This window comes from Podarcis cretensis (genome assembly GCF_951804945.1).
Source record: "Podarcis cretensis genome assembly, chromosome: 8".
Lineage (NCBI taxonomy): Eukaryota > Metazoa > Chordata > Lepidosauria > Squamata > Lacertidae > Podarcis > Podarcis cretensis.
The window spans coordinates 40,754,329-40,781,382 of record NC_137177.1 but is presented as its reverse complement, the minus strand read 5'-3'; the positions used below and the strand labels follow the sequence as shown (position 1 = coordinate 40,781,382).

Below are 27,054 nucleotides of genomic sequence, written 5' to 3'. Positions count from 1 at the left end.
GGCTGTGTTGCCAGGTCGGGTCTTTCCCTTCACCAAACTGAAAACAGACACAATTTGCAAACTTGAAATGGGATCTATCAGTTGGCATCAACAGGCATTTCTAGATACAACAGAAACAAGCAAGCAAGCGAGAAAGAAATGGAAGCGGGCAACTCAGGAAGTTCACGTAGCTTTATCTGTGTTTTATTGCCATCACAGACTTCATGGAGCGGATGGATGGATGGAGGCCCATGATTTGTGACTCGTTTTCTCACCAAGGAACAACACGCCCTTTCCAGTCAATGAAAGACCCTGAGTCTTTTTCAGTGACAGCAGAAAGCACTTTCAAGATCCCACTGCAACTCTCACTCACTGTAGTTGGGACCTATGAAATTGAGAGGGAACAGTTAGAAACGCCACGGGAATTACTAGGGAATCTGCCTTTCCCCTGGTTGATAGGGCTGACTACCTGTTCTGTTCTATCAGTCTCTCACCCTCATGAGCACAGGGACAGACCTAGTCATAAACTGCCACACAACGGAATGCATGAACATGTGCAAGTGAGAAGGCCCTGGCATCTCCTCTCCAATCCCAGAGCTGCTCACCAGCGCCACCTGCTGCTGCGCCTCCTTCCAACTTTTGTGTTATACTATTTTATTGAAATTTTTTTTTGTTTTAGATATGTACGAATGACCCCCGCTTGTTTGCCCCTCCTATTTACCTCTTTCTCACTTCCTTAAGAAATTATCTATATATTAAAGTATCATACAAATGTTTCCCAATGCATAGGTTGAATTAACCAAGTTTATACCCTCTCCGTCTGCACAAGGAACATGCTGTTGGGGTTCATTGATTGAGCTGGAGTCCCTCCCCAGGAGCCTGGCCTTTTGCAGTCTAAAAGAGGGCATTCTTCCAATTAAAGGTATTATTATTATTTATTGGATTTTTTACACACTCGCAGGTCTTAGGGGAGTTTACAGAAGTACAACCAGATTAAGGCGTAGTTGGAGCTAAAAGTGAGTGTTACACCTGCCCAAGAAAGACCTCAGCAATGGATTTGAGGCTGCTCCTTATGCAGCAAATGTGGAGCCCCCAGGAAGACTCCCTGGTACTCCCTGGCCTTCCATTACAGAGACTTCCTCTAAGGGGAAAATCACTAAAATGCCTGACCATCCAAGGCATTTTAATGGGTGGATCTGGCCTCACTTACCAGACATGTCCCCATGGAAGTTTTCACCCAGCCAGGGTGGATGGAGATGCAAAGGATCCCCAACGGACCATACTCCAAGGACTGGCACCTGGTCAGCATGTTCACAGCAGCCTGAGGGCAAGAGGTGCCATGAGAAGAGGGCACATCAGGTATGAGGTGTTCCAGGCAGAGGGCCCTTAAAGACTCAGGAGCACCAGGGTCCAGTTGCCCTGATAATTACACAAAAAGGTGGTGTCCAAGGTCTGGTTGCCCCCCCCAAGTGTTTAGGATTAGGGAGGATGCACACACAGGGCACCTGTGCTGCCTGGAGAAGTTCATAGCATATCCAGCTTAAAAGCAGCACTCAGGTAGCAGCAGCAGCAGGAGGAGGAGAAGCTGGCCACTCTCTGGCAGCCAGAGCACAGAAGGCTGGGTCGTTAAATGCTGAACCTCTGAGTGTGGCCAAGAAGTGGTGAGTTCACCATTCAGAATTATTATTTCATTTATTTAAACAACAACATCATTATCAATGACATTGCTTTGGGTAGGCCATTTGTTTGGGTAATGTAATGGTGGTGCAATTGATAATGACTGTATATGATTTTATCATATCACCATTACCATTACGTCACCCAAATAAATAATGAAAGGTAGATGACACGGTATATCTACACAAACATAAATTTTATGCTGTTTCTGGGCATTATAATTCCCGTTGCCACTAAAAATTCAGGCCTTGAGGAGCTACCCCAATGGACTGTTGTCATGAGGGTGAAGTCGCATGAAAACCCTGGTGCAGAATAAATTTAAAAGTGGATCTCATCAACGTCACATTTTCCAACACATCCACTAGGCTCTGACGTTTACCCTACATAAGAACTTGAAATTTCATAACTTGGCGAATTCACAAACCACTTGGAATCTGGTGCTTCCTTTAGACTAACTGGTGTGGGCTGCTGTTTTGGACTAGCTGCATCTTCCACATCTTAATCATACTTCAAACATTAGGAGCACACAGCCTTGAGAGGTACCTTGCTGCAGCGGTAGGAGATGACTTGAGAGAGGCCCCATCCAGCCATTTTCTCCAGAGAGCCAAAGTCACTGGCTAAGTTGACGATGCTTGCCTTGCTGCAGCTCAGCCCTTCTTGGAGGCTTCTTTGGGCAGCAACCTTCAGCAAGGGCAAGAAGGCCTGGGAGAAACCAGTACAACTGGGCTCATTAGACGGAAGGAAGATCCCAGGCAATGGACAGCTACTCAGAGAAGCCATTTCTAGTGGCAGGAAAGTAGCAAAAGAAGGACTGGAAAGGGGGAAGTGTGGAAATGAATGGGCTAAACTGCAGGAGGAGAAGGGGCAGAACAGCAGCCTTGACATCTCTGAGTTTGGGCTCGTCTTTCTCCTTGCATGCTTTCATCTTCCTGTTTAGGGTCACTGTCAGACAACCCATCACATTGTCGTAACTATTGTCTCATTCACACAAACAGTAACACAGGAAGCTGTCTTCTATTGAGTCAGACCATTGGTTCATCTAACTCAGTACTGTCTACACTGTCTGGCAGCAGTTCTCCAGGGTTTCAGATAGGAGTCTCTCTTTAGCCTTCCCTGGAGATGCCAAATGATTGAACCTGGAAATTCTGCATGCAAGGCAGATACTCCATCACTGAGCTGCAGCCCTTAATGTTAATAATAATAACAATACCATTAATATATTATATAATTTTAATTTTAACATTATTATTTGCACACACACATATAGTGTATATGCACATATATTTTCCTTTAAAAAAACTTATTTAGAAAATAACTCTTTGGTACAAACCCCCTATCTGATGTTTAAAAATGGACCTCATCAATGTCAACAAACTTCCCTTGTCAGATCCTAGGAAGACACTTGCAGGGTTTGAGGGGCGGCGGCGTTGTAATAAAGTACCCTTCTCCGATGATCCATTGAAACCTCACGTTCTCTCAGTCCTTGCCTGGTTGTTTTATCCCCATAGTCCAGAACAGAGTTAACCTAAATCAAATCCACCTCAGCACCACTGCCCTATTGCCACCAAAGTCCAAGTGTCTTCCTTGTGACCAGGATCCTGGGCCCATCTGACCTGAGCAGACTCTTGGGGCCATGCTTGCCTTGAGCAGACTTGGTCTAAGATGAAGAAGTCTCACGTATCTGTCACTAGGACTTCTGTGGCTCTTGGGAGAGGTAACAGCTTCACAGGACCGTTTCCTTCCTGCACCTGCTCTCACTCTCATCATGTAACTTCTGGAAGGTTCCAGAGAAATGAAGAGTTTGCCCCCCCCCCAACCTGGCACATCCTCACCTGACTGACTTGCAAGGTTCCCACAGTGTTTGTGTTGTACAGGTCGGACATGTTCTTGGCTTTTTCATTAGCCAAGTGGGTAAACTTGACCAAAATGGCAGCATTGTTAATTAGCAATGTCAGGCCATTTTCTTTGACGTGCTCCTCGACTCTCTGCACAACAGCCTCAATGCTCTTCAGATCTCGGATATCTGCTTGAAGAAAAGGGATAGCGATGAGCAAGCCCTGTTGATTGATTTAGCTAACTAGCCCTGTCTTAGCAGCAGTGGCTGTCCAAGATACCAGAAGATACCAGAGACCAACTTGGGACCTTCTGCAGGCAAAGTAGATGTTCTCATGTTGAGCTATGGCTCCTCAGTTTAGCACACTACACTATGCTTTGCCTGCTTGATGAAACCATCAGATGACCATTTCACCACAAATTCACCACCGGATCAGACTGGCTGGACCAATGGTTGGAGCTGATAGAAGGAAGTTTCTTAAGTTCCTGTGTTTAAGCTCTCAGCCAATTTCTGGGAGGCTTGCACTCATGCATCAGCCACAAGAGCAGTAGAGCATTCTGGCAAGTTTTTATTTCTGGCTTGTGTTCCACAGTGCCAGTGCTCCCTGGGAACACCTCTATTCAGGTGGGGATGAAACTATATGTGAGGCCAACAACAAGATGAAGACAGTAAGTGAGAATTTGCAGGGGAAATGTGTAAAATTTTGCATCCATCAGCAGTGTTAGCAGGATGAAAACATACATACCTAACTGTAGCACCACCAGGTTTGGATGTTGCAGAGCCAGCTTTTTCAACTTCTACAAAAAAAAGAGGAAAAAAGCATTTCTGAAACCCCCTTTTTTACACCAAAATGATAAGACCCAGTGGAGGATATTAGTGCAGAAGTGCCATATCCCAAGCATCCAAAGTTCCCCTTGCTATGTCATCTATTCCTCCATAATCTGCCATCCTAATGTGACCTCCTAATATTTTGGACTACAATTCCCAGATGACAACTGCAGTCCTAAACAGCTGGAATACCCTGGGCAGGAGATGCCTCATTCTGTATCTCTTTGGAGCAATTGCTTCTCCTGTGCAAATGGAATTGCACAGAATTGGAACTATGTGACAGCCCCCGTGAAATTGCGTGAGGCTTCCAGTGGCTTCTTTCCTCTCCTTGATATTACTGCCCCATATTTCTGCTTGTGCAATGGATAGGACCAACCTTACCTTCCCATTAGGTCCTTCAGGATCCAGACTGGTGGCAAACACCCACTCTGGTGGGTTTGGCTTCATCAGGAACTGGGTGACAAGTCCCAGGCCAATCCCCTGATTGGATCCTGTCACTAGAACACTCTGGACATGAAATTTATCCATGGCTGTTGGTTCGCAGGCTTCAGAATTCTTCTTATATAGCACCTGTGTTCTAGGATGACTCAAAAGAATGCACACCATTTTAACACAGCAGTGTGTACATTTGAACTGCCTTACAAGAAAATTCTCAGGAAGCATCTTCCTCAGTGACTCATGAAAGATGCTTTCCAATTAAATCTAACTGGTAGGCATTGTGAAGAAGCTTTGAAGTTAACCTGAGCATGGCCCAGCCCGGTGTGTGCAAAGTCCAATGTTTATGAGACCTGAGATTTGTAAGACAGATGATACGATACTCTACGATACGATGTGATATGATACGATACGATACGATACGATACAATACAATACAATACAATACAATACAATACAATACAATACAATACTCTTTATTGTCATTGTCCCATACAGAACAACGAAATTGAAAAAAATCTACATAAGACATTCAAAAACCAACAAGCCTGCTACCCCAGCCATCCCAACCCCGTTAGCCCCCTAAAAACTCCGATACCCCATTTTTAAATACAATATACTTCCACAGAGACTCCTTACACAGCGTTTAAAATCAAAATCGCATTTGGATAGAAACTATTTCTCAGGCAGCTAGTCCTAGTCTTTATAACCCTGTTCCTTCTTCCAGAAGGCAGAAGCTGAAAGAGATCATTTCCAGGACGTGCACTATCCTGCGCTATCTCTGCAGCTTTCTTATGGCACCTGGAAGCATAGATTTGATCCAAGGTGGGAAGAGTGCACCCAATTTATTCTCTCCGCAGTCTTTACAACCCTGGACAGCATGGTTTTTTTCTGACCGTGCAGCTCCCAAACCACACACAGAGACCATAAGTTAATACACTCTCAACAGTACAATGGTAAAATGCCATCAACAGGTCCTTTGAGAGATTGTTTTTCCGGAGGTTTCTCAGAAAATATAACCTCTGCTGTGCTCTCTTCATCAGGTCTTTGCTGATTTTGCCCCAGGTTAGGTCATCTCTCAACTCCATTCCCAGAAATCGAAACACCAAGACCTGTTCCACGCACTTCCCCTCAATAATAAGTGGCTGAATATTCCATTTACATTTCCTAAAGTCCACAATAATCTCTTTTGTTTTCTTTCAGTTAAGGAGTAAGTTGTTTTTCCTGCACCACTCCCCCAACTGCTCAACTTCCTTCCTATAGGCTGCCTCCCCCTCCCCAGCCATGATTAAACCAACCACCATTGTATCATCTGCAAACTTAATGATCTTATTACTGGGGTATTTGGGGGCACAGTCAGCTGTATAGAGCGTATATAAAAGTGGACTCAACACGCACCTCTGCAGCATCCCCGTATTCATGCTGAGATCGGCAGAGATGTAGGAACCCATCTTGACCCGTTGGGAATGGTTTGATAGAAAATCTAATGAGTAAGACAGATAAGGAAAGGGGCATGTCAAGGAAATGGGGCAGTGTCTACTAAAATGCGATGTTAGGAATGTACGGTAATCACCAATAAGAGCATATGAACTGAACAAGCTCATACTTCTGTGAAATGTAACCAATCAATTTAAAATTCTTTGTCTCAGAGTGCTCAGAAAGGGTATAAAAGATTTTGGTACTGTGCCATTTGCATCTCTTGACCCGCACCATACCTTGGAAAGACCAGGGGATCCTAATGCAGCAGTGAAATAAGTATCAACCTCCTGGGTGCTTTTGCTTTATGGAAGTGGTCTCTGTCTATTCGTATTAGTCCCACCTGGAGACGGACAAGGCAGTGTGGAGTTTTTCCACAGCAGCAGGTTCCTTCAGAATTCAAGCACAGTTTCTCCAGACACAGTAAGAACTAAGTCAAGGCTGACTACCCAAATAACTTCAAGTTTCTAGGCCACAACTCAAGACCAAACTCTGCAAGTATTCTTAGCTCAGAATTGGACTGCTTTAGGGACTGAATAATGGAATCCTTTCAAGTCCTTTCCCGACCCTTGGGCTGAGTGGATGTCATCTAATTACCCTGCTAGCCTGCTTAGATGGTTGGTGAGCAATCCAGGGGTTGGCATTGTTTAATTCTGCTCACTGCACACCTTCCATTGTGAAGGGCAAAACACCAAGCCAGGCATAAAGCCCCAAAGTGCTTTTTTTGGTACCATTATTAAGCATCCCTGAAGTTACATCACTGACTGCCACCCACTTTTATTCACCTTTACTTGGAAATAAACCAATGGGCACAAAGGGAGTTGCCCCAAGTCACTTTGACAGGCAGGACTGGCGCCTTAGTTGGCACCCATTTATTACTCCACGGCTGCTATAAAGCTTTTAAAAAGGCTATTCTGGTTGCTAGTGAAAAGGACTAAAAGCTTAGAGTTGTGTGTGTGTGTTGTAGGCCATCTAGGAATCCAGCCCCTAGCCTGATGCAGGAAGTCCCCATTGGGTATTTGTCCTCTTCTCTGTGACTGTTCCATTCACCCTTTGGAGAGGACTTTCAGATTCCCCCCTCTGCCTTCTCTTCTCCAGAGTTAGCATCCCAACTTCCTTCCGCCTCTCCTCATGAAACATGCCTGCAATCTCATTTGGGGAAAAGGTGACTATTGGAATACAAAACATCCCAAGGGCACAACAAATTCTTCCAGCTGGTGAGCGACTGGCACATGCCCATTATCAAGTATTGATTGGACAACAGATGAGTGAGCTTGCAAATGCAGCAGCTTCACTATCCTGGCTAAAGGATACATGCTCTGGTTACCACTGTCAAGGCAGATAGGATCTCAGCTGCCATACTAGATGGAGCTGGTTTACAGCTGCCCTGTGGCTCCTAGAAGCGGCCACATCCTTGGAATGGCTTCTACTGGCTGGCTAAACCAAGTTAGCGTAGCCGAGGGGTCTTAAACTCGGTGAGTTAGGGACTTCCTCTGTGTGAAAAGAAAGGCGGACTGAACAGAGGAGACTAATAGTGGGTCCACCTACACAATAAACCCTACAGAATCTGGAGTGGAGTCCCTAAGATGGTTGGATGGCACCTTGTACACCTCCTTCTGGCAACTCCTGCAGCCAAGCCAATGCCAAACATATTGCTCTGCTTTCCTTTGGACCACATCAGTGAGACCAAGGACCTCCATACACACTACCCAGGCTTGCTCCTCAGGGAGGTCACTTTGGCGCTGCTAACACAGAGATTTGACTCCACCCCCAGAGGTGCACTCCATTGACTCTCAAGACAGACAAATGTCAACAATCAACAACACCAATATTAGATACAGGAGTACCTTACTGGTGCAGGAGATCTCCAGATTAACCAAGATGCACCAGACTATAGAACAAATGAGGCTCAGACTGCTGAGCCTTTGGTCATTTTGATTTGATTTGATGCTGGGGATTATTACTGGTAACTGATGTGGCGATTTTATAAAGCCTGGAAAGGAAGAGTGAGAAAAGACAAAAGACGAAATACCAGGAAGGTGAGTAAAAACAAACAAACCCAAGAACCAATGAGCCCTGTTTAAGGGAGTCCCACTCTACTTGGAAATCCTTTGGGGAAAAAGGTCCTAAGTAGTTTAAGATACAAGAGGAAAAAGTGGTAAGAGAAAATCTGCCAGTGGCAGGTGATACTTAAATTCAAAACAAAGAGACAGTGAGAAAAAAGGAGCAGCGCTGCCTAGTTGTAGGAGGGGAAATGACTTGATATGTGGTTGGGACTTACAACATCTTCCCTTTATGGCTGTATAGACTGTATGTCATTAGCTGCCCTGGCTTCTTTGCAATGGTATTTTTTTAATTACATAAAATTGCTTACCTGCGTTAACTTACTAACCTGGGGCCAGACACTTTGATGCACTAGAGCAGACTGTCCGGGGACAGAGATACAGGCGGGGTGTCGCTAGGTAGGAGGAAGATTGCCCAATGCAGGAGACAAACCCCTGGAGGAACATGGCACAAAAAAGCAGGACTGTCAGCAGCCATGCTGTGTCTCTGGAGCTACAAAATTGATTCCATGCAAGTACAGCGGTTGCAGACCTCAGAAAACACCAAGGTGGCAGTGGAAGGTACAGTGCAGAGAACGATTCCTGCCACTCTCCAGAGAAGTAAAAGACATGTGGTGATGACAGGTGAGTCCCTACAGAGGGGGACAGAGGCAGGAGTGGAACTCTAACTCTGCCAGGAATGTAAGATCCAACCAATTCCTCCATTGACTCACTGACAATTTCATTTCCCAGAAGGTGGAATAAACAACAAAGGGGTCATCTCTCTTGGATCTGGTCCTCATCAGAAGGGAGAAACTGACGAGGTGAAAGTATAGGGAACCTTGGGAGGAAGTGATCATGTCCTCTTGGGTTTCATTATACACAGGCAAAGGAAAGCTGCTAAAATGTTGGCTGGGTGAGGTAACTGTTAGATGGATTTGTAGCTGGTTGACTGACTGAACCCAAAGTGTACTCATTAATGGTTCCTCATCATCATCCTGGGGGGAAAGTGACCAATGAAAGTGACAAGTGGGGTTCTGCCCTGGGACAGTTGTTGTTCAGTGTCTTTATAAATGACTTGAATGAAGGAATTGAGGGAATGGGGGTTTTACTTTCCAACAAATCTTTGTATCGAATCCAAACATTGTACAATGCTTTCCTTACAATATGGTTTTTAAAGCCTTTATACACCTTTGCCTTGTCGTACCATAAATATGCATGCCAACCAAAATTATTGTCATACCCTTCCAGATCCAAAATGTCTGTGTTCTCAAGAAGTAGCCAGTGTTTCAACCAGCAAAAAGCTGCCGATTCATAGTAAAGTCTTAAGTCCGGCAGGGCAAACCCCCCTCTATCTTTTACATCAGTTAGAATCTTAAATTTAATTCTGGGCTTTTTGCCCTGCCAGACAAATTTTGATATGTCTTTCTGCCACTTCTTGAAACAGTCCATCTTGTCCAAAATCTGCAACGTCTGAAATAAAAATAGCATTCTGGGCAGTACATTCATCTTAATAGTAGCAATTCGGCCTAACAAGGAAAGTTTCAACCTTGACCATATTTCCAGATCTTTCTTTACTTCTAACCAACATTTTTCATAATTATCCTTAAATAAATTCACATTCTTAGACGTTAAATTTATCCCCAGGTATTTCACCTTTTTCGTTATTTCCAAGCCTGTTTCATTCTGAAATCTCTCTCTTTCTTCCATTGTTAAATTTTTCTCCAACACTTTCGTTTTTTGTTTGTTCAATTTAAAACCTGCTACTCGACCAAATGTTTCAATTAGTTCTAATACTCTTTTAGTGCTAGTGTCTGGCTGTTGCAGAGTCAATACTAGGTCATCTGCAAATGCTCTTAGTTTGTAGTGTCTAACTCCGACCTGAACTCCTTTAACCAACTGGTCCTTTCTGAAGGCAGCCCTGCTTAGGGAAGTTTTTAAGGTCTGATGTTTTAATGTATTTTTAATCTTTTGTTGGAAGCTGCCCAGAGTGACTGGGGAAACCCAGCCAGATGGATGGGGTATAAATAAATTATTATTATTATTATTATTATTATTATTATTATTAAGCATTTGCTGACTGGGAACAGTTATGGACTACCGGTATTAAATTTACTGCATGTAATGCTTTAAAAGAAAACATTATGAAGATGATCTATCGGTGGTACATGACCCCAGTCAAGCTTGCAAAAATTTATCATCTGCCTAATAATAAGTGTTGGAAATGTAATGAGACTGAAGGCACTTTTTACCACCTTTGGTGGACCTGCCCAAAGATTAAAGCTTTCTGGGAAATGATCTATAATGAAATTAAGAAGGTCCTTAAGTGGACTTTTCCTAAGAAACCAGAGGCTTTTCTCTTGGGTATGGTTGGCCAATTGGTGTTAAAGAAGGACAGGATTTTTTTTATGTATGCGACCACAGCAGCAAGAATTCTACTGGCGAAGTATTGGAAGATGCAAGAACTACCTACTCTGGAAGAATGGCAAACAAAGGTGATGGACTTTATGGGACTGGCTGAGATGACGGGCAGAATCCGCGACCAGGGGAAGGAGACAGTGGAAGAGGACTGGAAGAAATTTAAAATATACCTTAAAAACTTTTGTAAAATTGAGGAATGCTAAGATGTCATGGGGTAAGAAGTAGAGAATGCAGCTGTAACTAAAAAACTAAAGGAAATTTAATGAAAGGGAATCAGGACAATTGACTAAAGGGTTGCTAAAGAATTATTAAACAAGGATGCAGGGATGGGGAGGTATGGGGAAGTCAAAAGAAAGAAGGGTATGAAAATATAATTTTGAAGTTATATTGGTTTAAATGTTTTGTATGTTTTTGTTTGTGTTTTGAATTCTTTGTTTTTTTTTGTTTTGTTCTGTGTTTGAAAAACGAATAAAAATTATTTAAAAAAAAAAAAAACAGAATGTAGGACTCTAGCCAATGGCTTCATGTTACAAGAAAGGAGATTCTAACTGAACATCAGGAAGAACTTTCTGACAGTAAGAGCTGTTTGACAGTGGACTTCCTTGGATGTTTTTAAGCAGAGATTGGATGGACATCTGTCATAGATACTGTAGTTGAGATTCCGACATTGTAGGGGTTTGGACTAGATGACCCTTAGGATCCCTTCCAGTTCTATGATTCTATGAGCTGCAGCAAGACCTCTCCAAACTGATCATATCATCATCAACATCATCATCAAACACCCACTGCTAATGTTTTTCAGGGAAGATGGTGTGATCAGACCTATTTTTCAAATGCCTCAACATCATTCAGGCCACGCCTGATCTTGACACATCTGGGTGATGCATCATTTTAAATAGTTTCTTGTTGCTGAAATTAAAGCTGCTTGCGTGTGATTACTCTGGTGCTGAGGCAACTTAATTTATATTTTGCAAACTTGCATAACCATGGATATCAGCTGAAGATGGGCAGTGTCTCTTATGGCCCAGATATCTCCACTCCACCCAAGTTCCTCCAGTCAGAGGAGAGAGACACACACAGAGAGACAGACGGACAGACAACATGGAAGATTTCAGAATTCAGAGCGTATTATTGACAGGAAGCGACCGGGGGATTGGCCTGGGCTTGGTGGAGCAATTTCTCCAGCTGCCATATCCACCTCAGCTCATCTTTGCCACCTGCCGGAATCCAGATGAACCTGAAGGACAGGTAAGCACCTGAAGATTGGGATGAAACAGTTGGACATTGGCCAATCCACTGGCTAAAATATCCATCCATTATACCTCTTGAGTATCTGGGTAAGAATACAGAGAAGGCTAGATGGGAGCCAACCTTACTCCAATTGGAACGAGCTAAAACAGGGAGGGCCAAGAGCCAGGAGATTTCAGAAGGCTCCTTCAATAGATGGGTTTTTTTACACAGGGGAGGAAATTAATGAAATCGGGGTTCAAGCAGGCAGAGAGTGTTCCATTATTTGGAACGGCTACACTGGAGGAGCTAATGAGAAATGAGCAACATGGGAAGCTACCTGACACTGAAAGACCTATTGATCCATCTAGCTCAGTGTTGTTTACAATGGCAGTAATGGCTCTCCTGAGTTTCAGGCTTGGGAGTCTCTTCCAGCTCTTCTAGGAGATGACATTGGGAACTGAACCTGGGACTTTCTGCATGCAAACCAGTGGCTCTAACCACTGAACTCTGGGCATTTTTGAATGGAATGGTTTTGAAATCTTCCAATGGGTGGGTGTTGCATGTGCATTCTTGAAGATATACCAAATAATCATTTTCCTGCATTGCATTCATGTTGTACAAGACTACACTGCAACAATAGGGATTCTGTTAATTAATATATACAACATTTATCTGCATTTGGTTCAAAAGCAGTTTGTGTTGGCTGAGCTAAGTACTGATGTGTTTTGGGTAGTTTTGGTTAAAAGTTAGAAGTTAAAATGGAGCCAGTGATGGGTGCAGTTGTAAAGCAGCAAAGCCACCGTCCCTTTCCATTCTAAAACTCTGCAAATTTGTAGTAGAAAGTGGCCGGTCACAGCTGCCACCTGTGACCCCATGCAGAACCTTCTCTGCGACGGAGTGAGCTCCCATTGCTTGGTCCCAGCTCCTGCCAACCTAGCAGTTTGAAAGCACGCCAAAAAGTGCAAGTAGATAAATAGGTACCACTCCGGCGGGAAAGTAAATGGTGTTTCCGTGAGTTGCTCTGGTTTCAGTGTTCCATTGCGCCAGAAGCAGCTTAGTCATGCTGGCCACATGACCTGGAAAAACTGTCTGCAGACAAATGCCAGCTCCCTTGGCCTGTAAAGCCAATATAATAATAATAATAATAATAATAATAATAATAATAATAATAATAATAATAATAATTTATTATTTATACCCCGCCCAACTGGCTGAGTTTCCCCAGCCACTCTGGGCGGCTCCCAATCAGGTGTTAAAAACAGTACAGCGTTAAATATTAAAAACTTCCCTGAACAGGGCTGCCTTCAGATGTCTTTTAAAGGTAGGATAGCTGCTTATTTCCTTCACATCTGAAGGGAGCGTGTTCCACAGGGCGGGCGCCACTACCGAGAAGGCCCTCTGTCTGGTTCCCTGTAACTTTACTTCTCGCAATGAGGGAACCGCCAGAAGGCCCTCAGCGCTGGATCTCAGTGTCTGGGCTGAACAATGGGGGTGGAGACGCTCCTTCAGGTATACAGGACCGAGGCCGTTTAGGGCTTTAAAGGTCAGCACCAACACTTTGAATTGTGCTTGGAAACGTACTGGGAGCCAATGCAGATCTCTCAGAACCGGTATTATGTGGTCCCAGCAGCCACTCCCAGTCACCAGTCTAGCTGCCGCATTCTGGAATAATTGCAGTTTCCAGATCACCTTCAAAGGTAGCCCCATGTAGAGCGCGTTGCAGTAGTCCAAGCGGGAGATAACTAGAGCATGCACCACTCTGGTGAGACAGTCTGTGGGCAGGTAGGGTCTTAGCCTGCGTACCAGGTAGAGCTGGTAGACAGCTGCCGTGGACACAGAATTAACCTGCGCCTCCATGGACAGCTGTGAGTCCAAAATGACTCCCAGGCTTCGCACCTGGTCCTTCAGGGGCACAGTTACCCCATTCAGGACCAGGGAATCCCCCACACCCGCCCGCCCCCTGTCCCCCAAAACCAGTACTTCTGTCCTGTCAGGATTCAGCCTCAATCTGTTAGCTGCCATCCATCCTCCAACCACCTCCAGACACTCACACAGGACCTTCACTGCCTTCACTGGTTCTGATTTAAAGGAGAGGTAGAGCTGGGTGTCATCTGCATACTGATGAACACCCAGCCCAGCCCAATATAATAATAATAATAATAATAATAATAATAATAATAATAATAATAATAATAATAATAATAATGAAGCTGGGGCAGGGAGTAGGAGAAAATGTGACTTTAAAACTGGGCCTGATATAACGGGTGCCTGCTCCACTCCCTACACAAATGGAAAGTGTAGGGATTCCATTTATCTCTTTCCCCCCCAAGACATAGCCCAGTTCCTTTTGAATTTTGGAGCAAGCGCTTACTAGGGACTAGCATGTAAAACTTGCCTGTTTTCTCAAACTGATTTCTCTTTCTCCAGGTATTAAAGGAAATGGCTCGCAAGTATTCAAATGTCTCAACTCTTGTTCTACTTCAACTGGGTATGTACCTACCATGAACTATAATAGCCTCACACTGCCCTTCCCATTGGCAATCCATTTCTTGTTGCTCCTCGTCTTTCCAAACACCTCCATCTCTTCCAAAGAATGCAGGGAGCAGATAACAATTCCCATCTTTATTCTTCACCACGCTCTGAGGCAGGCTATCATAAGGTAAAAAAAGGTAAAGGACTGCTGGACGGTTAAGACCAGTCAAAGGCAAAAATGGGGTGAGGTGCTCATCTTGCTTTCAGGCTGAGGGAGCTGGCGTTTGTCCACAGACAACTTTCCGGGTCATGCAGCCAGCATGTCTAAACCACTTCTGGCGCAACGGAACACTGTGACGGAAGCCAGAGCGCACGGAAATGCCGTTTACCTTCCCACTGCAGTGGTACCCATTTATCTACCATATTTTTCGTCCTTTGGAACACACCAGACCATAGGCGGGGGAGAACAGGGAAAAAAAAATTTTTTCTTGTTCTCCCCCTCAAAAACAAGGTGCGTTCAAGGTGCGTTCAAGAGCAGGTTGGGGATCAGCTTAAAGGCTGCGCGCAGCACCCCGTCTCGCTGTTTTGGCTTTGGGGACAGCAGGCAGCTATCTGCAAGCCTTGGGAGCCCGGCGGGAACTCCCGCCGGTCTCCGCAGGCATGCGGATAGCTGCCCTAAGCCTGGGGTGTGCAGCGCCGCGCTCCCCAGGCTTCGGGCTGCAGGCACCGACCCCTCTCGCTCTCCAGGCTTCAGCATAAGCCTGCATTCGCTCCATAGGACACACACACATTTCTCCTTCATTTTTGGAGGGGGAAAAGTGCATCCTATAGAGCGAAAAATATGGTACTTGCACTGGCATGCTTTCAAACTGCTAGGTTGGCAGGAGCTGGGACAGAGCAACGGGAGCTCATCCCATCACGGGGATTCAAACCGTCGACCTTCCAATCAGCAAGCCCAAGAGGCTCAGTGGTCTAGACCACAGCGCCACCCGCTAGGGTAAGAGACAGTGGCCTAAGAGAGATTTGAATTCAGTTCTTACCTTTATACCTTTGCCATTCTCCTTAACCCTATCCTGGTTCTACACAACTGCAGAATTACCACAGCAATATTTTGCTTTTTGCCTGAGGAAGGAGCAGAGTGGCAGTAGCTGGCAAACTTATTAAATTCTGTTGATTTAGATGTCACAGATCCTCACAGCATCAAGGAAGCTACCAAGAAAGTGGAAGAGCGTGTGGCAGGCTGTGGTCTCAACCTGCTCATAAATAATGCCGCCGTGGCTTGTGAAACAACTCTGAGCTCTGAGAACGCCCAGAACATGATGTCCCTATATACCACCAACACGATTGGGCCCATGCTGGTGTGTCAGGTGAGGAAAGAGTTGGCTAAAACCCTTGCAAGGTCACCAGTCCTACTCATAAGCCAGTTCTCCAGCTCTGGGCCTCTTCCCACTCAGAGGAAGCAGCAGGAAGCGGGTCTCCAGCTAATTTGAAAAGAATGGAGGAAAGAATTGAGGCTTCTTAGCAGGAGAGAGAATGAGAGGGGTGGGGGCCTGTAGGGTGAAGCACAACAATGGATGATGGGTGCTGCTTCTCTCTCCCTTTACAGGCCTTCTTGCCTTTGCTCAAAATGGCAGCTCAGCAAAGCAGGCACGGCGGGATGAGCTGCAGCAAAGCCGCCGTGGTCAACATGTCCAGCAGCTATGGCTCCATTTCACTCGTTGATGGGTGGGAATGGAGGCAAGACGTCAGCTACCGCTGCAGCAAGGTGGGAAAGGAGGGGGAGAGGCTGGACTCCTGCCAAGGAGCCCTGAAGTACCACTTCTGGAGGATGTGGGGAGGAGAGGGAGGGAGGGAGGGAGAGAGAGAAGGTCTTTAGGCCAAGTGAAAGATGAGTGGGGCACAGGGTGAATCTGAGGCACACTGTACTGTCTATGAGGACACATAGGTTTGTTTATTTAATGTATTTATAGACGCCTAAGGTAGATTACAATTTCAAAACACTAAAGCAAATAAATGATATAAAATGCAGAGAATGGCAGAGGCCTCTCAGGCCGACTGGGAGCTAATGAGATGGGTGCTCCCTGGAGCCTGGGATCCATCAGTTCTACCTTTGCTCAGGGCACACAGGGTTTTCTTTAGCAGCCCCATGGGAGGCAAAGAGCTTGCTAGGTTTTATGAGGTAGATGATGGGCTACAATTAACTATATTTTATCCCCCTACAGACCCACGGGGGGCGGTGTTAACAGACAATAGGTTCAGCTTACCACTTGTGCTTAAAAGTACAGGCTGAACAGACTTTAAATCCCATCTTATGCAGTTTAATTGAAAGCATTAGGCTGATTTCCCCCCCCTTTGTTACTGGATAGTAAAGATAGAGAAGATTTTTAGTTGCTGCGGTTAGTTCGCCTACTACCCGTGTTTCCTGTTTCCTTAATTCCCCATTTTCTCTCTCATACTCACTTCCGCATGCACTGTTCCTGGCGATCCTGGGATCTCTTGACTGGTTAAGGCCGGCCCAATCGAGATTTGCTTCCTCTGGTTAGACCCCCTGGAACTCGTTATTTTTGGACTCTGGGATCGCTGGAGGACTGGTGGCGCCTCCTGGCAAATGGCCTGGTGCGCGCTGGATCACCAGTCCTTCCTCGCCCCCAGAATCTGGGCAACTGAAACTCCTGCCTGGCTCGCCAAATTGTTATAAGAAAAAATGGCTCCTTTTTCCTTATGGGGTACCCAAGAGCCCATATAGAGACCTTTTGTAGGTTCTCTATTGATAGGAGAAAATAACAGAGGCCAGCCAGAGAATATTGAGAAGCAAAGCAGCTAGTAAGCCTGATCTTTATTAACTGTTGCAACAGGGTGCTCACAACCACACACTGGAGGCAGGAGGGACCAAGAACTCCTATATAGACTTTTGAAATTCCCCGCCCTGGAGCTCAAGACCACCCCCAGAAACATCATACATACATCACAGGAAGGGTGTAGCCCAAAGACCTACCCCAATACATCATAGAGAAGGGGCCGGCAGGAAACCTGTTGATGGGTTTACCTGGCTGTTAATGGGTTTACCTGGAGAGCCTGGCTAGTCTTTTGTGGTGATAACTACTTACGGCAATTCCTGAATCCAGGTCACAGGCTCACCCTATTCATGTCTTAAATGTGCCCTTAATAGAGGATTTGTGAACAAATAGAAAATGGGGAGGTTTCCTATTTCCTTCGACCTTGCAGAGAAATATCTGAGGTCAATTTGGGAGGGACAAAATGGTTTCATGACTTTTTCTGTGGGCTTCAGCCATGTGGTGTGTGTGTGTGTGTGTGTGTGTGTGTGTGTGTGTGTTTGCTTGGTACATTTATGAACATTTATTTTATATATGTAAGACCTTAAAATTCTTATAACAGTTGCCACGTTTATCAAAAAAACTGGCTACAGACTGAAAAGGAAGTTGGAAACATATTTTACTCACAGTCAAGCATTCATCCATAGCAGCAACAGCATTAGAACCAAAGGCAGGTAAAATACTTGTGTTTACAGCCTCAGGAGTGATCAGAGGCAGGTCCCCCTTCATGGCTGGTTGAAGAGAGAGTGAGTGAGGAGGGGGAGAGGACAGAAAATACTTCTTTTGCTTCTTCCCTCCCAGGAGAGGAGAGGAAATGACACAACAGAGAGTCTTCTCTACCAATTATGTTTCTACAGTCTGAGTTGGATTATCAGCAATACAGCTCTATGGTCTTAACCCCTCCACATGCAAATCAGCAAGCATATGTATTATTGGATTTGACTACAAATCTCCTCCAGAGCTGCCCAACTGCCCTTCCAGGTCATGGATGGTTCTGTCAGGTACTGATGGGATAGGTGCTCCATGGCCTGAGAGCCACAAGATGCTTGTAGACGGCTGGAACCAGCCAGGGCATGAAAGCAGGCAACAACGTAACCCCCTCTTGCAGCCTCAAACTTGGCTAGGCATCCCTTGAACCAATAGGTCCCAACTCTCCTGCCCCAATTGACTGTGCTTCTGCCTCTGCAGGCAGCTCTGAACATGCTGATGCGCTGCCAGTCTCTCGGGTATGGCCCCTATGGGATCCTGTGTGTCTCCATCCACCCTGGAGGAGTGAAGACCCACCTTGGAGTAGAGCAGGTAGGCACCAGCCCAAGTGATAATGGAATGGGGTGGGGAGCACATGGCACTGTGGATTTCAGCCTGACCACCTCCAAAGAAGAATCCTCAGGGCCCACTTCTGAGCAACGATATAGGGTGGATTTTGATGTGCCTGCAGGGAGGTCAGACTCTCCTGGACTTCACTACCTTAGTCACAGAGAGGATGCACAGAAGGGGAAGGGAGTGAATTCTACAACCCTCAGGGGAAGCCTTGTGTACCCATGGGATGAAAAAGGCACAAGCTTTCACATACAGACCAGTTAAGCTGTTGTGGGAGCTTGGAAAGAGGCACTTAGGGAATATTAATAAGCGAGAGCAGCACCCACACATGATCATCCTTACTTTCCTGGACTGCACAGTCACTGGCGGGAGGTCACAGATGAGGTCAGCCTCATCCAGGTCAACGGCAGCAGGGGAAACGCAGTCTGCAAGGTTTCCATGTAGCAGTTCCCTCTGAGCACCTTTTGAGTGGACCTTCCCCCCCAATGACAGCGTTTTGGGGCCTGCTGGTCAGATTCCAAGATGCAAATGTCTCCATGGGATGAGGCTGAGGTGAGAGTTGAACAAAAATTCAGGTTCATCATTAATGCAATCAAGGAGCTGGATCCCCTGGTTTCCTTGGTGTGCTCCTTCACATCATCTGTAGCTGCTGTTGACACCTATGGACGGGCTAAGAAATGCTGCCCAACCAGAATGGCATCCGGTTAACACCCATAGGCAGCATAAAGCAGGGGAGGGTGGAGGCATCCCATGACTCAGGAAGGGGGCAAGTGGGAGGGGGGAGGAGACGGTCTATTTCCTTGTTGAAGGCCACTTTCCCATAGAGTCATCTGTCAGGGGCCAGAGGGTGGTACTGGGCAGAGCCAGAACCAGGAGTAGGTGGGGCTTTTCCTTTCCACATGAAACAAGGCCAAAAGGGCTGCCAGGTGCCCTCTTCCTCTGCTCCACCAGGAACACAAGCAGGGAACCATGTAGAGTTGGGCTGTTTTGCGAGAGCTCTGGGAGCCATTGTGACCAAGGGGAGCAGGGCTGTGCTGCAGCCCCATGGAAACGTACGGCAGGGTCTCTCCCAGCCCCACTAGGCAAGTTCATGTATCAGAGGAAGGAGCTGTAAGAGCCAGGGGTGAAACATAGCTTCTTCTTTCTGAGAAGCAGTGGTGCAGCACGGCCTCCTACCAGTTCCCAAGCAGAGAGAGGGAGGCTGAAATTGGGCTCAGTTTATACCTTGAAGCAAAGTTTAGCTTGCATTTTTGGGGGGAGGGGGGCACACCAGAATTTCCCAAGGCGCCTCCTTCCACCTGTCTCAATAATTCCATGCCCTCCACCCAGGCTGGTGTGGTGCCACACCCCAGCCTTCAGCTCCCCCCCCCCAATCCCATTTGCAGCCCTTCACCCCCACATCCTTTGCCTCGTCCCTTGCCTCGCAAGGCTACTTCAGCATGCAGAGGGCAATGGGCTGGCACTCCTGAAGGAAGGCTGCTTTGTCAGATTCTTGCAGCAGGCACGTCCCCAGGAGGTGCCAGCCTTGCTTCTGTGAATGCCAGGAACCTTTGTGGAGCTGCTGGTAGAACAGATGGCAGCTTTTGGCCACTTAATAATGCAGCATGATGTCATTTTTTGTTCCAGGGAGTCTTGAGTGTGGCCTCCAGCGCAAGAGGGATCATCCAAGTGCTTTCCCGCCTCTCTGACCAGGACAACGGAACCTTTTTAGACTGGGAAGGACAAACTGTCCCTTGGTAAGGAAGAGAATACAAAGGCAGAAGATGAGGGCCTTCCAGAAGTCCTGAGGGGGATGCCAGATTCACACAGGAGATGGGAAGAGCCACAGTTTGGGGTCTTCAGCTACTCAGGGTGCAAAGCAATAAAAGGAGCTCTTGGATTAGACTTTGGTAGTAGTTTGTTGACCTTCTGGGTGCTGTCTCCTTCACTAGCAAATTGCTAAAGCCAGCTACAAAACTGCCCAACCTCTCATCTATAGAAAGGCCCCCCAAAAAACTGGTAAAATCTTGACCTAGACCAGAGATGGCTGAAGTTCTTAAGCCTTAAAGCCAGGTAACTATATCTAATTTTGAAAACAATTTTAAAAGTCCCATTCGTACATGCTAGAACACCAAGAAGTGCACAATAATGTTAAATACACACCCTAAATAGAATCTTGTGGCACCTGAAACTCAGGAAGAGTTATTGTGGTGGAAGAAATGTGTTATTCTTCAAAGGCTCCTCTTTTGTCCAGTGACCTCTCAGAGCATCGTTCAAAAATTTCACCTCAGGCAGAAGAAACTAAGCCTAGAAAACCCCCATTGTGTGGAGGGAAAGTGGCACCCCGACTCTCAATGAGAACAGGGGGGTTGTCTCATCAGTGAGACCCTGTCCTTGGCACTGTATGCCCACAGAAGGCCTGAGGTGGTAAATGCATCTATGAAGAATATGCCAATCCTTGATGGCAACTGTAGGGCTCTCTTCAAGAGGCTGCAGAGTCTTCCCAGGGTGCTCTGGGAACTGTACCTCTGGGAGGCGACTAGGGTTTTCCTTGCAACCGTCAGCACCCTTAACAAACTCCAGTTCCCAGGATTCTTTGGGGGAAGCTAGGATTGTTTGAAGCGGCAGCATGGTGCTTTAAATGTGTAGTGCAAATGGGGCCCAAGTGTGTGTGTGGGGGGGGGCTCATTATACGGGACCATTGGAGCCAGGAAGTCACAAATAAGAGCTGAGATTGCAGAATTACTTTCTGTGTTTCAATATAAAACTCAGTTCAAATTTAAGGAAAATACATGAAATAAGCCAGTTCTAATACTTCTTATATCTCTGGATCCAGCAGTATCTATTAAGAGACAATTTTGGAATGCAGTTGCAAGATTAGGAGATGTGTGTGGGTTTTTTAATGACTTCTGCTATACCATCACCACTTTCATCCATGAAGATGAATGTCAGCTCACCGAGTGCAACCTGAGAGGCTGCCTGGCTGCTCCCTACCCCCAGGTGATGATTGACAACCTGTAGTGGTTACGTAGGATTGCTATGAGGAATGAAGCAAGCCATTGTGTCAGAGATGAAAGCATTGGTTTGAATGGACTGGTATCATTTCACATTATTTCTTATCAATCCCATCTCTGCCCCATTTTCTCTAGGCTTGACAAATCTGTACACAGACCAGTTGCTTCACCAGGCGTCCTAGTCATAAAGATAAGGAGGCAGCTTTTATATAGCTTTTGTTAATCTTTAGATAGATCTTAAGGGCCAGGAACAGAGTATACCTGGAGATGGTAAGGGTTTCCTAAATGCACCCCTCCTTGGTTTTTGTTTATTTAGCTTAAGCATGTATGCATGCTCAAGTAGGAAATAATTTCTTTGTAGTTAAAAGGATTTCTCTGATCTGATTTTGTCCCACATGGGGATTTTTTGAAATGCTCAGAGGAAATCTGATTGGTTCTTACAAATGCTGTGTTAAAAGTTCTTTTGTTAATAAAAGGGACCTGGGCCAGGGTGTGGCAGATTATTATGTGCCCTTCCTCCCAGAGTCTTGCTGGCCAAGTCCTTCCTTTACCGTCAGAATGCAACAACAACCTGGGTTGGGAGATGCTTAGGGGGCCAGAAACACAAAAAGGAAAAGAAAAAAGCTCCACCCACGCAGCCACTGCAGAAATCAGCAGAAGGAAAAAGGTACAGATTTTATTTTGTACAACAGAACACAAAATAAATCCAGTTTCTTCCAACTGTGGCATGTGAAGTCAAAAAGTACAAACGGAGGCAGCAGAACTGCATGTAATACTGATAAAGTGAAGTGTAAGCTAGAAAAGGAGGGCAAACAGCTTTGGATCCATGATTTCCTTAGTTTATAAGTAGCTGCTTATAAGAGATTTGTCTACAGAGGCAGCCCAAGGCAGAAGGGATGGGGAGGCAGGCAGAACTTTCATTCAGAGGAGGAGAAAGGAAGTCTTGGGGCTTGGACCATGGGTGGGAGCTGATGGTCCAGGCCTCCAAGTCTGCCCCAGTCTGTGGAGCTCAGGAAGCAGAAGGGGGAGTGCTTCTGATCACTCTGGGGAAAGCACAAGACCTCCTCCAGACTTTTCCTTCCCTTGAGACGCATGGGGCACACCTCTCACACCTGCAACCTCTATTCAGACCATTTTGCTGGTTTGAGAAATCGTCCTGGGGTTTGCCAGCAGCCACCGCATACGTCGTCCAACTCAGCCACTGGCAACTCTGAAAGGGCAGAGGTTTGTTCCATGCAGTTCTAAAGTTCCAACCCCCCCCCCCCCCGGTTATTCAGCAAAACTGCTGGCTGGGGACTGAAGGTCAGCTACTGTGGAGAAAGGAATCGTGTCACAGCAGCAGTGGGAAGCTCCCTTGCAAATGATCCACCAGGAACAACCATTTGCCTTATCCTATGGATGTGCCGGCCATGTGTCCAGCTGGCAGCTCATTTGTAGGAGCCAGGGGAGGGTGGCTCAGAGATGCAGGACTCTTTGACCAGGTGGCAAAACCAAAGTCAAGTGGAAATTACCTCACTGAAGGTGTGTGTTTGGGGGGGGCGGAGAAACCTGGGTTCAGCCAACAGAGGTGCCCAGCAAGAGCATCTTAAAGAATCTTTGCAAACTGAGAACATTCATTTGGCCACTTACACAAGCAGAACTCTGATCCTGCCAGTCCACAGCTCACTGTTGGCAATGTGGGATGCAGAGCCCTCCCTAGGGAGGAGCTTTTCTCTTTGAAGCAGAGATGGTCCCAAGGAGAAGGCAGGTGGTAAGGCAGGATCCGACCAAGGTTGCACATTTCATGCTCTGCCATACAAGTTCTACCTGGATATAGTCACCCATCACAACCTACCAGATATGTCTCCTGCAGGCATTAAGTGACCAGGCTGCTGAAGAGGCAGAAGAGATTCTTTCAAGCCATTCAGCAGGAATAATTGCAACCCATTTACAAAAGAGGCAGAGGGAAGGGGTGGGGAAGATTTCCATTTCCAAGTGACAGAGTGAGATGAGGAATATTTGCTGCTCTGAAGGCCCAGGGGTGGAGTGGCCTGGAAAGATTGTCCCCCACCAGAAGGCAGCCATGCAGGTGCTGCTGAGAGCCAGGCAGGGGCCAGCCTTGTTCCAAACTGGCTCTTTTGCTCAGGCAAAACCTCTCCACACATACATAGAACAGCAGGAAGGGAGAGACAGAGGGGGAAAAGGCAAGCACATAGCAGTCAAAACCACCAGTGAGTGGAAAGAGTCCAAGGGAGCCAGCAGGGCAAGTCAAGGCACTCTTTGATGCTCAAAATTTATCCGCCACGCCCCCCCCCCAAAAAAGTGCCCAGAGATTTTAGGAAAGTATTGGAAAGAAGAAAAAAGAACAGGTGGACTACCTGCTCCCTCAGCCAGCTGGCAGGAGGGAGGCTCCAGATGCCCAACCAGATGTGCCTTCCAGGGGTTTTGGACTCTCAGCCACAGCAGCATGAGGCAGTATTGGCTTGGAGGAGTCTCAAACCCCTAGAGCTTGGATGGCTGCCCCCCTAGAAGTACATGCCTGGTCGATGCTCTTCTAGAGACAGACTTGCTCCCTTTTACTCTGACCATACACAGCAGCTGGGAGGCTGCACAGTGAGCCTGGCCAGTCCTGCTGCCTCTCAGCATCCAGATGGCAGTAGAAGCTCATTAGCAGAAGACTTTGCGGTTCAAACAAAGAGCATTTCTCTGGTCTCTAATGTGCTCTACTCCCTCAACACACACAATCTCTAGAGAGGCATATAAACAGGGTGGGGGAGGTACAGGAGGAAAGTGGAAGAAACAGGGTTTTTTAGGCTGTGCACTTAAGTCACTGTTGCCACAAGGAGTCAGGATTGGTCCCCTTTAGGGCTGCTCCCTCCTACACAATTCATCTTTTTTTCTTTTTAAAGAAATACTTATTCAATACTGTTTGGCATGATTGCAGTTTTGAAGGGCAGAGAAAAGGGAGGGCTGGTGCCTGGGGTCTTGGCCTGCATACCCACAAATGCCTGATGCCCAAACAAGAGGGAAGTCCTTTAGCTTTGCCTTCGCCCCTGCTCTCCTCCCTTCCAAGGTCAAGAAATGTAATGTAGCCCAACTTCCTAAGCCTCCTGCCCCCAACTAAAAGGCGAGGCCAGTGCAAACTCATGGACAGTGCGAAGTGAGGATGCCACAGGGCTCCGTTCAAAGGACAAGTCTGCCTGCTCCTTTCAGTGGTTATAAAACATTTCAGCAGAACTTGCCCATGGCCCAACAGCAAAACATTAAATAATACCTGTGTGCAATACCTGTGTTGGTTAAATCCTGGAAGCCTTCAGGGATGGAAAACATTAGGTCTACAGGGCTGACAAGTTGACAGCCAGTCCTCTTCAATTGCCCAAAGGCAGCTGACGCAAACACCAGATTCCTTTCATGAAGGACATGTTCCTGAGTAGCATGGCTCACCCGCCCCCTGACTTTCTGCTCACCAGCAGGAACCCCTGCTGCATCTGAATATGATTCTGAGAAAAGGGAAACAAACAAACAAACCCTGAAACTAGGCAGCTCTCCACATGCTACGTTGCTTTCCACCAGCCTAGCTTCTAGAGCTCCTCCTACTCTGCCCTGCTCTGCCCTTCAGCTAGCTTGCTACCCTCCAGCAATGCAGCCTAGTGCTCTTCCACCCTTCCAAACCACCTCTCTCCCTCCCCCCTCTCCCTCTCTGCTGCAATCTGCAGGGACTTAGCTACACAAATCAGTCCAATGGCAGGGAGTCTTGGTGGTGGGGCAGCAAGCAGTTCTTTCAGTCAAGGTCCGGACTATCTGGAGGCAGCTGGCCAGTCCTTTCAGACTGGGGGCCACCTCCTTGGCTCCCCCCCCCCGCATTGAAAAATTTGAGTAAAAGGGTGGGGCAGAAAGGTGGAGGTAGAGTAGGCAAACACATGCAGGCACCCTGCTCTGAGATCACAAGAAACAGTTTGCCATGAGAGGGAACCTCCTGCTCACCCAAACCCAAGATGGCAGCCAACTTGATTACAGCCATGAATGGTAGAGATAGGTAGAAGTCTGAAACTCGGATGGCTTTGGCATGGGTTCCCCTTAGGTTCTAGCACAAGGGGGCGGTGCCTGTCCCATGTGGCACCGGCTCCCTGAAAACCGCCTATGTCCATAACCACCTGCCAGAGTCAGGGTGCTGAACGACAGAGTCTTCCGTAGGTGCCGCACCTCCCAGACTTGGCTTCCGCAAGCAAAATCTTCCAGAGTTTACTTGATTGTAACAACAACAAATACAATCCAGCTGCTCTCTGCATTTTAAACCTGATTGTACAAAATGAAGACACACATAAAAGGATCTTCCCTGGGCAAAAGTGGGAAGCGAGAAGTGCCATTTAGCAAAGGAAAATTGATTGTTCATTTGCTTTTTTAAAAAAATAACAACAGCGGAGTCTCTCTGGATTGTAAGGGCTTCTTCCAGTTGCAGCTTCAAAGGCAGCCTTGCAGTGCCTCGCTCTTAGCAACCAGTCAGTGTCCAGGCTTCCCAGCAGACTCAGAAGGGCAGACCTCTGAGAACTGGTCAAAGAGCAGCCAAACCTGGCCAGCCACCAGGTAGATTTCCTCCTCCTTTGGCTGCTTTTGTGCACCCCTTCCTACTTCATTCAAAGAAAGATAATGTGCAGCAATGTATCTCCTTTTAGCCACCAGGTGGAAAGCCTGTGCTACATCCTCAAAACTTGATTTGTTCTATTTGAAAATCCTCTTGATTTGAGGGGAGAGGACCAACAAAACACACACACTTCCTTCACACCCCTTTGAGAGTATATTTCTGCTGCAATTGCTTTCAGAAACAGTGTACCTCATTTGCTCCCTGGGGCCTCCCTGGGGCGCAGGTTTCCCAGGGTCCATCTTGATGGTTTCAGGGGAAACCCAGTGCTCAGCCCAGGCCCAACAGGTAGCCGGCCACACCACCTGGCCCATCATCCCTTGCAGGCCAGTCACCAAGTCAGTGCTGGAACACCGCAGCCTGGAGGGGTCAGTTGCCACGATAAACATCAATCTTGTTTGTCTTCTCCAGAATATCAAGGATATGGGCTTCAAAATCAGCATCATGCACCCCAGTTTTCCGGAACTCTCCTGCATAGCGATTGTTTTCCCAGTAATGGTGCCAGTTGCCACGGCTGTCTGCCCCAAACCCAAAAACGTTCACCTACAGCCAGGGAAAGAAAAGAGAGGGTTCTTGTCAGCAAGGGAAACATCCACTGAAGTGAAACCCAGTGGGATTACCCACTAAGAGACAATGGAGTGGCGGGGGGGGGGCACTGTAGGTGTAAATGACTACCAGACTTTGCAAAGCTGGCTTCACCGTATCATTATACACCTTTAGGTGCCAGGCAAAAATGTTCCTTTTCAACCAGGCCTTTGTTTAATCTGATTTACAGCCTATGCCCTTTTAAAATGTGTTGGTTTTTTTGGGGGGGCTATTGGTTTGTTTTCTTGTCCGTGTGTTTTGTGGTTTTATGTCTTGATTTTATTCTGTGAAATGCCCTGAGACCTCCGGG

The 27,054-nt window shown here is 46.6% G+C and overlaps 3 protein-coding genes across 15 annotated transcripts in view; 1 reads left to right on the top strand and 2 right to left on the bottom strand.

Moving 5' to 3' along the window:
* Nucleotides 1–153: 153 nt before the first annotated feature.
* On the bottom strand, nt 154–15,574 carry LOC307223349 (C-signal-like). Of its 11 annotated transcripts, none has more exons than XM_079989313.1 (9): nt 15,435–15,574; nt 8,604–8,727; nt 6,152–6,236; nt 4,700–5,554; nt 4,236–4,287; nt 3,489–3,679; nt 2,200–2,358; nt 1,190–1,300; nt 154–364 (listed from the first exon to the last, which is right to left on the bottom strand). In XM_079989313.1, the coding sequence occupies exons 4-9, from the start codon at nt 4,979–4,981 to the stop codon at nt 251–253; spliced, it is 909 nt and encodes a 302-aa protein (XP_079845439.1). In that variant the 5' UTR covers nt 4,982–5,554; nt 6,152–6,236; nt 8,604–8,727; nt 15,435–15,574; the 3' UTR covers nt 154–250. The 11 variants fall into 11 exon arrangements, with proteins under 11 accessions (XP_079845439.1, XP_079845440.1, XP_079845443.1 ...); XM_079989314.1 differs by having other exon boundaries at nt 4,700–4,904; XM_079989317.1 differs by having other exon boundaries at nt 4,700–4,895.
* Nucleotides 11,292–20,432, top strand: LOC307223350 (C-signal-like). Its single transcript, XM_079989321.1, has 6 exons — nt 11,292–11,940; nt 14,350–14,410; nt 15,574–15,761; nt 16,001–16,159; nt 18,417–18,527; nt 20,175–20,432. Exons 1-6 carry the CDS (start codon nt 11,794–11,796, stop codon nt 20,286–20,288), a joined length of 780 nt encoding a protein of 259 aa, XP_079845447.1. The 5' UTR covers nt 11,292–11,793; the 3' UTR covers nt 20,289–20,432.
* A 1,759-nt stretch (nt 20,433–22,191) lies between these two features.
* Nucleotides 22,192–27,054, bottom strand: part of ST3GAL2 (ST3 beta-galactoside alpha-2,3-sialyltransferase 2) — a 37,501-nt gene continuing 32,638 nt past the window's right edge. For all 3 annotated transcript variants that reach the window (XM_079989307.1, XM_079989308.1, XM_079989309.1), the window contains exon 7: nt 22,192–26,702. In XM_079989307.1, coding sequence (XP_079845433.1) covers nt 26,529–26,702 — 174 coding nt within the window. In that variant the 3' untranslated portion in view covers nt 22,192–26,528. The remainder of the gene's footprint in view (nt 26,703–27,054) is intronic.